General features: G+C 39.1%; 1 protein-coding gene across 2 annotated transcripts in view; it reads right to left on the bottom strand.

Moving 5' to 3' along the window:
* Window positions 1-11,321, bottom strand: part of BTAF1 (B-TFIID TATA-box binding protein associated factor 1) — a 103,680-nt gene that overhangs the window by 38,954 nt on the left and 53,405 nt on the right. For both annotated transcript variants that reach the window (XM_003783699.3, XM_023509570.1), the window contains exons 15-19: window positions 8,143-8,247; window positions 5,567-5,716; window positions 3,522-3,664; window positions 2,632-2,806; window positions 983-1,186 (exon numbers count right to left, since the gene is read on the bottom strand). In XM_003783699.3, the coding sequence (XP_003783747.1) occupies window positions 983-1,186; window positions 2,632-2,806; window positions 3,522-3,664; window positions 5,567-5,716; window positions 8,143-8,247 (777 nt within the window). The remainder of the gene's footprint in view (window positions 1-982; window positions 1,187-2,631; window positions 2,807-3,521; window positions 3,665-5,566; window positions 5,717-8,142; window positions 8,248-11,321) is intronic.

The following is an 11,321-nucleotide window of genomic DNA, read 5'->3' as shown; positions in this document are numbered from 1 at the left end:
AAAAAAAAAAAAAAAAAGAATGTTGATAGCAACACTGTTCATAATAGCCCAAAATAGGGACTAGCCCAAGTGTCTGTCAATAGGAGAATGGTTTAAACTCGTTGTGGTATATGCATATAATGGAATAAAATTCAGCAATAAATACAAATTATTAATATATATAACAATCATACATTTTAAAAACATGCTGAAAAACATCTTAATGCCAAAGATCATAGTGTATGAGCCTATTTATATGAAATTCTAGAACAGGTAATTTATGGTGGTAGAAAAATGAGAATCATGGTTGAGGACAGAGAGGGGTACAGATCAGGATAGTAATGTTCTATATCTGATAGGGGTTTCATAGGTATAGCCATCTATCAAAATTCATCAAATGATCCACTTAAGATTTGTGTACTTAAGTATATAAACTTCACTTCAAACAGAGCAAAATATCATATACAATTATTGCATTTTAGTTATTTACCTGCTGAAGTATACTGGTATCTGAAACTTAGAAATGCATCAAGAAGCCCAGATAGATTGATAGTTGGATAGAGGAATAGACAGTTGAATATTTATGTGTGATAAAGCAAATTTAATAAAATGTTAACTATAGACTCTAGATGGTGAAAGTGAGCATTCATTGTGTAATTTTCTCAAGTTTTCTGTATGTTTATTTTCAAAGTGGGGAGTAGTGGGAAGAAATTATAGAAGTGTTCTACACTCTGCCAGACTCAAATGACAAAATTTAACAGCTTTTTGTAATAAAGATGCATTGATTTGTCAGAATTTGAGTTTTAAAAAAAATTCCTTCTTTATCCTCTTATTTCAAGAAAAGTTGATACAATAAAATAACCATTCTAATGGGCAGAGATAACAGGCTACCAAACCAGAGACTCAACAAATTAGCATGTTTTTGTGGTAAACATGTCACAACAAATTTATTTTCTTACTCTCATGTTCTATCTAAAATTAAGAAAGCTATTTCTTTACTCACCAGGTCATTAGCTTGATCTATTGTTAAAACACTGTTGTTTACTCTGTTACCAACTTCAATATGTGCATCAGCTAATGATGATATAAGCTGTTTACATTCATTCTGCATTCGTGTGAATGGAACAGCAATTTCATCATAATATAAATGTTCTGAAAGGATATCAAGTAAACGTGGCTGCACAGCTAGAGTAACAGCTTTACATTCCTAAAATACAATAGACAACAAAAAGTCAGGGAAAATACATAAACATAACTTTATAAATACATAAATCTTTACTTGCAGACTACCAAATTCTCAATCTCTATGTATTTTGAATCTACGTTCTGTTACTTCTCAGAACACACAGTTAGAGAAAAGGTATTATACCCAAACTACTCTAAAATTATGTGTATAACTATAGAACATGCACACAAAACTATTACAATTCCATTAAATTTCCTAATTATTCTTATTTTACTCTGAACTTATTCAAAGTTTACATGTATATATACAGAAAGCACAGATTTTAAAGTGTATTACTATAAAAAAAGAAATCAGTCAGAAAAAAATTCAGCATGCACTAAAAATATTACTTAAAAATTCATTATTAGATTTCTTAACAGTTGAGCCCACAGTTTCACATGCCATAGTATAGAAATGGATATATAATTTAAAAACTACTTACCTGCCCCCAAATTTAACTAACCCTTCCCATTCTCTCTGGTTGTTGCCTGCCCCAACCAGAGGGGGAATGGCCTCAGTGGTGAGCCATGAGGGGTTCTGTGGGATCTGGGTGATCAGCCTGGGCTTCACAGAGTAAGTCCAGAGAAGCTCTGTGAGGGTCCAGAAACCGAACTGTCAACACTTGCTGCTGAGTCTGAGAGGCACAAAAACACAGCATCACTGCCTCTCCAGCACACTGAATCCTGCCTAAAAGTAGATGAGCTTTGCTTCTTTCCTGAGGCAAAGCAGGGGTCTCAGTTGTAATAGAGCATGGCTCAGTTACTTTTAGACACACAGCTTTGACAAACTGCTAAGAGGCAGTAACAAGCAACTCTCACAGCAAGTGCAGACAGTTAAATTTCCAGAATTCCAATCAACAGAATAGACAAAGCCAGGAGGAAGTTTCTTTGATTTACAGAAGCAAGTCTTAACAAAATCATACATCTTACTAGAAGTTAAAGGTTAAAGAGGTTGGAAGAGAATGATTTATTTGGAAACATGAAGATTTTGGTTTAAATGCAAAGATGTTATTCATCCTGTGGGGCCTAAAATTCTTCCTTTGCTCCTATCCATAAAAACGGATCTCTAATACTCAAAGCCTAGAGGAATAGATGATCAGTAGTTTCTGGACTGTGTCCCCATACACACATTTTAAATACGAACATCTCTTAACAGACTGCAGGGTTAAGAGCAAATATTAAATATGGGCATAGCTAGTATTCTAAGGTACAAGAATAGGGGTTCTAAAAAACAGTCCAGGGTTAAAGGAAAACAGGATAGAAATAATGTTCAATATAATTTGTAACACTTTTCTGTAACTGTTGGATTTTTATACAGAGAATATTTTTACATAGAATATAATGTAGAATATAAAGTAAATAATCCTAACAGCTAATGGAAATTGGTTTACTTAATTTGTCTTTATTCTTTTGGGGGCAAAATCTTACCTTTTGTAAAGCAGCCCATTCACAGATTACCAAAGCTACACTAATCCTCTGTAAGGCAGATTTGGAATTCAAATGGAAGAGTAGTAAATGGCCCAGGGATTCTGCTGGTTTAATTTCTTGGGTTACTATATTTACACCTGGGTCACAAATACAGCAACAAAGTGCTCCTAGCAACCTAACAGGGAGAAAAAAAGAGAAGTTACTGTAGAAACTACTTAGAAGTAAAACCCTTCTTACTGGAGCCATAACTTTTCCCATCAAAGACATTCTCTTATCTTTTAACCCTATTTTAAATAATCCTATTTTAAAACTCCCCCAAATGGGCTCGGCACCTGTAGCTCAGAGGCTAGGGAGCCAGCCACATACATCAGAGCTGGCAGGTTCAAACCCAGCCCCGGCCTGCCAAGCAACAATGACAACTACAACCAAAAAATAGTCAGGCACTGTGGCGGGCATCTGAAGTCCCAGCTACTTGGGAGGTTGAGGCAAGAGAATTGTTTAAGCCCAAGAGTTTGAGGTTACTGTGAGCTGTGATGCCACAGCACTCTATCCAGGGCAACATAGTGAGACTGTCTCAAAAAAAAAAAAAAGGAGCGGCACCTGTAGCTCAAAGGAGTAGGGCACTGGCCCCCTATGCTGGAGGTGGCAGGTACAAACCTGGCCCTGGCCAAAACAAAACTGCAAAAAAAACAAAAACAAAAACAAAAACAAAAACAAAAAACCCCCAAATCTCCAAAATTAAAAATATTTAGTTTTCAATTTTTTCTTAGACTGTAATCAGTGTGATCAAAGAAGAATTGACAGACATATCAGAAGAATCCTTTGGTTCAAAGACCTTTGAAAGACAGACCTGTGAATTTATGCTAACTCGACATTTAACATATACTCACTTGGCTGCCATCATTCTGGCCCGCATAACCACAAAATCCCTGGTGGCTGGGTCTTCCATGATGGTGTCTGCACCTGCAATATATTCCTGAAGTACTTCTTTACTCTGGCTTTGACCTTGGCGCACCTTACCACCTGTTTTTTCCTAGAGTGAAGGATAGGGGAAAAATAATAAGGAATAATCATTAAAATTTAATAGGTGATGGCTGGGGGAGGTGGCTCATGCCTGTAATCCCAGCACTCTGAAAGGCTAAGGTAGGTAGATTGCTTAAGCTCATGGGTTTGAGACCAGCCGGAGCAAGAGTGAGACCTCCACCTCTAAAAATAGCTGAGCGTTGTGACTCCCAGCTACTAGGGAGGCTAAGGAAAGGGAATCTCTAAGGCCAGGAGTCTGAGGTTGCTGTGAGCTATGACACCACAGCACTCTACTAAGGGTGACAAAATGAGACTCTGTCTCAAAAAATATATACATGTATTGAATAGGTCACAATAACAACAACAAAAAATCATTGTTAGAATCTCACTAAAATACAGTTCTTTTCAGAAAATTTTAATGGGTAAAAATTGCTACTCATTTTGTCAGGGTCCTAATAAATAATAATTTCTCCCTTACCTATACTAAATTAATGAAATCACATTTAGGGGAGGGAAGGGAGGAGAGTGAGTGGAGGGAGGGTATTTGGCGGGATCTCACCTAATGTGCACAATACAAGTATACACTTCAAAACAACTAAGAGTATGTTATGTCTTACCACAAAAAAACGCATGAGGTGGGTGGGGTGGGGTCTAGGTGGGTGGGGTGGGGTCTTGGTGTGTGCCACAGCTTTTGGGGGCAAGACAGGATTGTAAGAGGGACTTTACCTAACAAATGCAATCAGTGTAACCTGGCTTCTTGTACCCTCAATGAATTCCCAACAATTAAAAAAAAAAAAAGATGATGGTTATATTAGTTTGATTTAAGCATTCCACATTGTATATCAAATCATCACATTGTACCCCATAAATGTATACAGTTATAATTTAATAAAAATTAAGATAAAAAATGAAATCACATTTAATTGAAAGCAACACAGATGAAATTAAGATAAAAAAATGAAATCACATTAATCTGAAAGCAATACAGATTTCTTTCTTTCTTTCTTTCTTTCTTTTTTTTGGAGACAGAGCCTCAAGCTATCCCCTTGGGGATAGCCACAGCCCACAGCAATCTACAACTCCTAGACTCAAGCGAGTCTCCTGCCTCTGCCTCCCAAATAGCTGGGACCACAGGCGCCCACCACAAAGCTTGGCTATTTTTTGGTTGCAGCCGTCATTGTTGTTTTGGCGGGCCCGGGCTGGATTCGAACCCACCACCTTAGGTGTATGTGGCTGGCACCTTAACCACTTGAGCCACAGGCACCGAGCCACAATACAGACTTCTTAAATGGCTACAGTATTAATAGTTATGAGTTGAGGCTTGGCACCTATAGCTCAGTGGTTAGGGCGCCAGCCACAAACACCAGAGCTGGTGGGTGCGAATCAAGCCTGGGCCTTCCAAACAGCAATGACAACTACAACCAAAACATAGCCAGGCGTTGTGGTGGGCACCTATAGTCTTAGCTACTTGGGAGGCTGAGGCAAGAGAATCACTTAAGCCCAAGAGTCTGAGGTTGCTGTGAGCTGTGATGCTACAGCACTCTACCAAAGGTGACATAGTCAAACTCTGTCTCAAAAAAATAAATAAATAGGCTCAGTGCCTGTGGCTCAAATGGCTAAGGTACCAGCCACATACACCTAAGGTGGTGAATTCGAATCCAGCCCGGGCCTGCCAAACAACAATGACAGCAGCAACCAAAAATAGCCAGGTGTTGTGGCGGGCGCCTATGGTCCCAGCTACTTGGGAGGCAGAGGCAGGAAACTCACTTGAGCCCAGGAGTTGGAGGTTGCTGTGAGCTGTGATGCAACGGCACTCTACCCAGGGGAATAGATTGAGGCTCTGTCTCCAAAATAAATAAATAAATAATTTGAACATACAAATACATACATCATGTCCCTCTACTACACTTACCTTGGCTCTAGACTTTACTTCTAGCAGCATATTTAAATCAATTGGTAAATGAGAAGGCTGCATCATTAAGCAAAGCCAAGCACCCATCCATGGGCAAGCAGCTGCTACCACATATTGAACAGAAGCCTTGCTCAACAGCTCCATCCAAACCTACAGAGTAAAAGAAAAAGAAGGTGAAATTATTCCAATAAGTGATAACAAAACCTACTACTTATTCTGAAGAATTTTTAAAAAGTAAGAAACTACACAGAAATTACTTTAAACATTCAATACAGAGGCTTATTTTGATATTTGATAGGTTTACATAGTAAAAAGAAATGCAAAGTTTTTCTGGTAAGGTCATACAAAGAACTGTCTTCTTTTCTTTATTTATTTTGAGACAGAGCCTCAAGCTATCCCCCTGGGTAGAGTGCTGTGGCATCACAGCTCACAGCAACCTCCAACTCCTGGGCTTAAGCAAGTCTCCTGCCTCCACCTCCCAAGTAGCTGGGACCACAGGTGCCCATCACAACACCCAGCTATTTTTTTGGTTGCAGCCATCATTGTTGTTTGGCGGGCCAGGGCTGGATTCAAATTGCCACCTTAGGTGTATGTGGCTGGTGCCTTAGCCACTTGAGCCACAGGCGTAGAGCCAGAATCATCTTCTTTTAAAATAAAATATATCCATAAAAATAACAGAGTTGAGGCAGCACCTGTGGCTCAGTGAGTAGGGCACTGGCCCCATATACCAAGGGTGGCAGGTTCAAACCTGGCCCCAGCCAAACTGCAACAACAAATAACCCTGCGTTGTGGCAGGTGCCTGTAGTCCCAGCTACTCAGGAGGTGAAGGCAAGAGAATCGCCTAAGCCCAAGAGCTGCAGGTTGCTATGAGCTGTGACACCAAAGCACTCTACCAAGGGCAAAAAGTGAGACTCTGTCTCTTAAAAAAAAATAAATAACAGAGTTGTCAAAATCTCAATAAGTGACTGAAATAAATTCTTTCCATTTATGACAAGACTCAATATTAATGCAGTTTTATATTCAACACACACTTCAAGGTATAGTAGCTTCTAATAATTATTCTCTGCCAAATTCAGAAGTGGTAATATCTTAACATGTTAAGTCTTGATTTATCATCCTACTAAGGTATTTTTTTGAGAGAGTCTTACTTTGTCTCCCTCAGTAGACTGCCGTGGAGTCATAGCTCACAGCCACCTCAAACTCTTGGGCTAAAGTGATCCTCCTGCCTCAGCTCCCTGAGTATCTGGGAGTAAAGAAGCCCACCACAACACCTGATTATTTTTTAGGGACAGGGTCTCGTTCTTGCTCAGGCTAGTTTTGAACTCCTGAGCTCAAGTGCTCCACCTGCCTTAGCCTCCCAGAGCGCTAGGATTATAGGCTTAAGCCACTGTACCTGGCCCCAGTAAGGTAACTTTCTTGATGCCTAGCAACTAATGGGCTAGTACCCATGCAGACGTAACGCTATCATTAATCCACAGCTGTTAACAATGAGCCACATTAGAGGCCAACAATTCAAGGTTAATAATAGAGGCTGGATGCCCATAGCACAGTAGTTACAGCACCAGCCACATACACTGAGGTTGGCAGGTTTCAAACCGGCCCGGGACAGCTAAACCACAAAAATAGCCAGGCGTTGTGAGGGGCACCTGTAGTCCCAGCTACTTGGGAAGCTGAGGCAAGAAAATCACTTTAAGCCCAAGAGTCTGAGGTTGCTGTGAGCTGTGACGCTACAGCACTCTACCAAAGGTGACATAGTGAAACTCTGTCTCAAAAAAAAAAAAAAAAGTAATAATAGATTCTAGGTGGCACCTGTAGCTCAGTTGGCAAGGGTGCCGGCCACATACACCTAGGGTGATGGGTTTGAACCCACCTGGGTCTGCTAAGCAACAATGACAACTCCACCCAAAAAACAGCCAGGCATTGTGATGTAACTGGCACAAGTAGTACCAGCTACTTGGGAGGCTGAGGCAAGAGAAGCCCAAGAGTCTGAGGTTGCTGTGAGCTGTGACACCATAGCACTCTACCAAGGGAGACATAGTGAGACTCTGACTCAAAAAAAAAAAAAATTAATAGTCAAAAGGAACAACACTGACATTGATATTAAATATATAAATGGCCTTTCCTTTAAAGATTACAACACTGATGACCAATTTTGCTAAGGAAAAAATATAAGTCTAAACCATGATAATTAGACTCTAGATTACCAATAGATTCCAAAAGATATACTGTAGGATCTATAAACATATTAGCAAAATGAAGATGGGAGAAAACCAATCTTTTCTTTTTCATCATTTTATTTTCTGTATTAAGTTGATTAGAAAGTGCTTAAACATTTGACTGGTAGCATAACAAGAGGAATAATAAGAGGAAGAAGCATGGCCAACAAAAACTTAACTGTTAACATCCTACAAAAGCGGCTTCCCCATCTCATCCTGCATTATCTCCAGACTTGCCAAACCTCTTGGATGATTTCTAATTTCTTAAAGTCCCTGACCAACAGTATACCAATTATGAAATTGAAGAAAAAAAACCTACAAAGTTAATAGGAAAAAGAGTGTAAATATATCACTATGTACCTTGTGAATGAGGTCCAGAATTTCTTGGCTGCTTTCTAAAACACAGAACTGAAAAATGTGTCGGAGCATATCAGGCAGTATAGGTGTAAGCCAAGAGGAAGAGTTCTGAAAACAAAAACAGAACCAACATGACAGCACATTCTTCAATGTCAGCTTCCTTGAGGAATTATGCGTTGAATAGCAAAAGATTAACCATGAAAAGACTGCACAGCTTTATCAAAAAGGTTCAACAGATTATAAATTTAGACAAGATCATACATTTGTCAAAATCATTGCAGAATATCAATAGCTTGGTCTAATGCAGATTATAGTCTGGGTGATAATGAAGTATCCATGCAGGTTCATCAGTTTTAACAAATGCACTACTCTGGTGGGGAATGTTAGTAATGAGGACGGTATATATGTGGGGGCAGGGAATAGATGGGAAATTTCTGTTCCTATATTTCAATTTTGCTGTGAACCCAAAACTGTACTAAAAACTAACATCTACTTTTAAAAGTTTTTAAATAAATGAAATCTACAAAGAGAAAATAAACAAAAAACCCATCCCAGAATGAGTCAACATCACCAATTCATACTTGAAAAATGCAGATTCCCTAATAGTACAGTATGCAGTCTGCTTAAACGAAAATACAAAGTAAGTCTGGAAAAACATCTACCGGTGGGCCAAATTCAGTTCATCTAAACAACTGGGCAAACAATGAGCAGTAATATCACCTCACAGACGCAGCTGCAAAAGTAATATGCTCATTACTGGCATTATTTTAAAAGATCACAAGGCATGATTTAGTCCACACAGGGTCCATCCATCTCTTGCAAATCTAAAAGTTGGCCCACCTATCTTCTAGTAGCCCTCTTTAGGCAGGTAACCTAATTGTTGCTTTGTATTTGTAGGTCTTTAAAATGGTATTCGTTGGGGAGGAGGGTTCAGTAAGAAGAGTATTTTCAGTCTTTCTTCTACCTTGGGATTTTCTATCTCCCTAATTTTTTAAAACAGTCACTATATGCAATTATGTCACTATATTCTATTATGCAATAATTAGTAATCTACTACTCAAAAATTCCTCTCTAATCCTAAACAAAGTCTGGAAAACTCTGGTGGTTATTTAGTAGTAGTCTAGTACAGCATAAATTAAAACACAGAAAAATTCCTACGCTGAACTGTTTACGTCACCAGGTTTCAACTAACTACAACATGGACCACTAGAACTTAAGTTCAAAGCAATTTTAAAAATATTTTTCTGGACTGGCCATCAGCGCTGTTGTCTGTATGAGATCTGACAAGTTAGCAAACAGCCTTAAAAAAGTGCTTAGAGTAGGGGTCCTCAAACTTTTTAAACAGGGGGCCAGTTCGCTGTCCCTCAGACCATTGGAGAGCCAGACTGCGGACCCCCGGACAAGTCGGCTGCTAAGCAGGACAGGCAGCGACAGCAAAAACACCCAGCAGGCTGGATAAATGTCCTAGGCGGGCTGCATGTGGCCTGCGGGCCATAGTTTGAGGATGCCTGCTTTAGAGGGCTGACTAGGTGCTGGCATCTGTGCATAGGTTCCCAAGGGCAGAGTGCTTCTAAAGTGACCATAGTGATGATATTCAGCAATGAGGTATATAGTACTTTTTCTAGGATAAATTCAAGAACTTAATTGTCTGACCTAGTATGTTGCCTTCCAGCAGACCAACTTCCTTTCATTTCCTCTTTAATGTCATCATGCCCACCCCACCCAAGACTTATATATACTGTTCTTCCTCTGACTCGTATCTATTCTTCATCTGAGACCCTTCAGGTCTCAGCTTAAATTTTACTTCTAATAGGATGCCTTCCTTGTCCATCACTCACCTTACTAGCTAGGATCCAACAGCATCTTCCACTTCCCCTTCTAGACACTTACCTGATTGTGGTATTCTTGTTTAGTTATATCTTCTCTTAGCTAGTCTAGTTCCCTACTGTAAGCTCTATGGAAAGGCAAAGACCTTATCTTTTACATAACACTAACTAGAAAATTTCAAGCACACAGCAGGCACTTAAATATTTGTTGAATGAATTACCCTTGGTAAATGTTTTAGTTTAGAATGGTTGAACACAAGATCAATATTTATCATGGAGGTTGCTGACATCCATAAAAAGAAAATCAACCATAATCTGGAAAGATGCATTTGGTAGGGCTGAGAGGAAAACCAATAAAATGTAGAAGGCAACTCAGAATGAAATTCAAAATTGAGCAAAATTTATCCAATCTAAAAACCTAGAAAAAAATTTATATATTTTTTGAAGAACTCAGTCAAGTTTTAAATCAATAGGAGCTGATTTATCATTTGAAGAACACAATAAAAACCAAATTTTTGCTAGGTTCTAAAGTGCCTATGCAATTAGAACTTTTACCTTTAGCAGAACCTGTAAACATGTTCAACAAAATACATACAAATTCAGGAACAAATATCACTAAAAATCAGTTTGGAGAAATTTTAATGTCTTTCAGTTTCTTTGCCCTGACATTCAAAGCCCACAGGTCTTGTCTTCAGCACATGTTTATAACCTGTGTAAAAGAATTTAAAATGGGACTCATTTTTTCCTGTTGTCTTCTCTGGGGCTCCCAAAAGCCAAGATCAAAACAAAGACTGGTGCCAAGTGTGCTAGCATTTCAATACTGGATTCCCATCTCTCAGCCCTCAACATTTGTCTCTGATAGGCCAGATGGGAGGATTTCATTAAAGACATAAAGCTCCCTGACAGTTTTCCCTTCTTTGTCATCTGGTGATGACAAGAACCATGTTTTTTGGTTTTTCTTCCCCTCACTTACAAATAAAATGAGTCAAATGAGCAAAAATTTAAGGGAATGCCTTGTAGAACTACAGTCTAAGGACGACAGCGGCCTAGTGTATTATACACACTGGAGAAAGAAAGATACAGAGAGGAAGAATGGGAACTAAATTTAGGAAGGCCAGGAGAACAGGGTAAAGGTTGATTAGCCATGTTCCAAGATACTCTGATAAATGAAATAATTACAGTTAGGATATAAGGGTAGACTTAGGAAATTTTTTCCTTTTTTTTTTTTTTTCTTTTTGAGGCAGAGCCTCAAGCTGTCCCCCTGGGTAGAGTGCCATGGCATCAAAGCTCACAGCAACCTCCAACTCCTGGGCTCAAGCAAGTTTCCTGCCTCAGCCTCCCAAGTATCTGGGACCA

This window comes from Otolemur garnettii, unplaced genomic scaffold (genome assembly GCF_000181295.1).
Source record: "Otolemur garnettii isolate 467f Iridium unplaced genomic scaffold, OtoGar3 scaffold00008, whole genome shotgun sequence".
Lineage (NCBI taxonomy): Eukaryota > Metazoa > Chordata > Mammalia > Primates > Galagidae > Otolemur > Otolemur garnettii.
The sequence above is the reverse complement of the archived record's forward strand: the minus strand, read 5'-3'. Positions and strand labels throughout refer to the sequence as shown.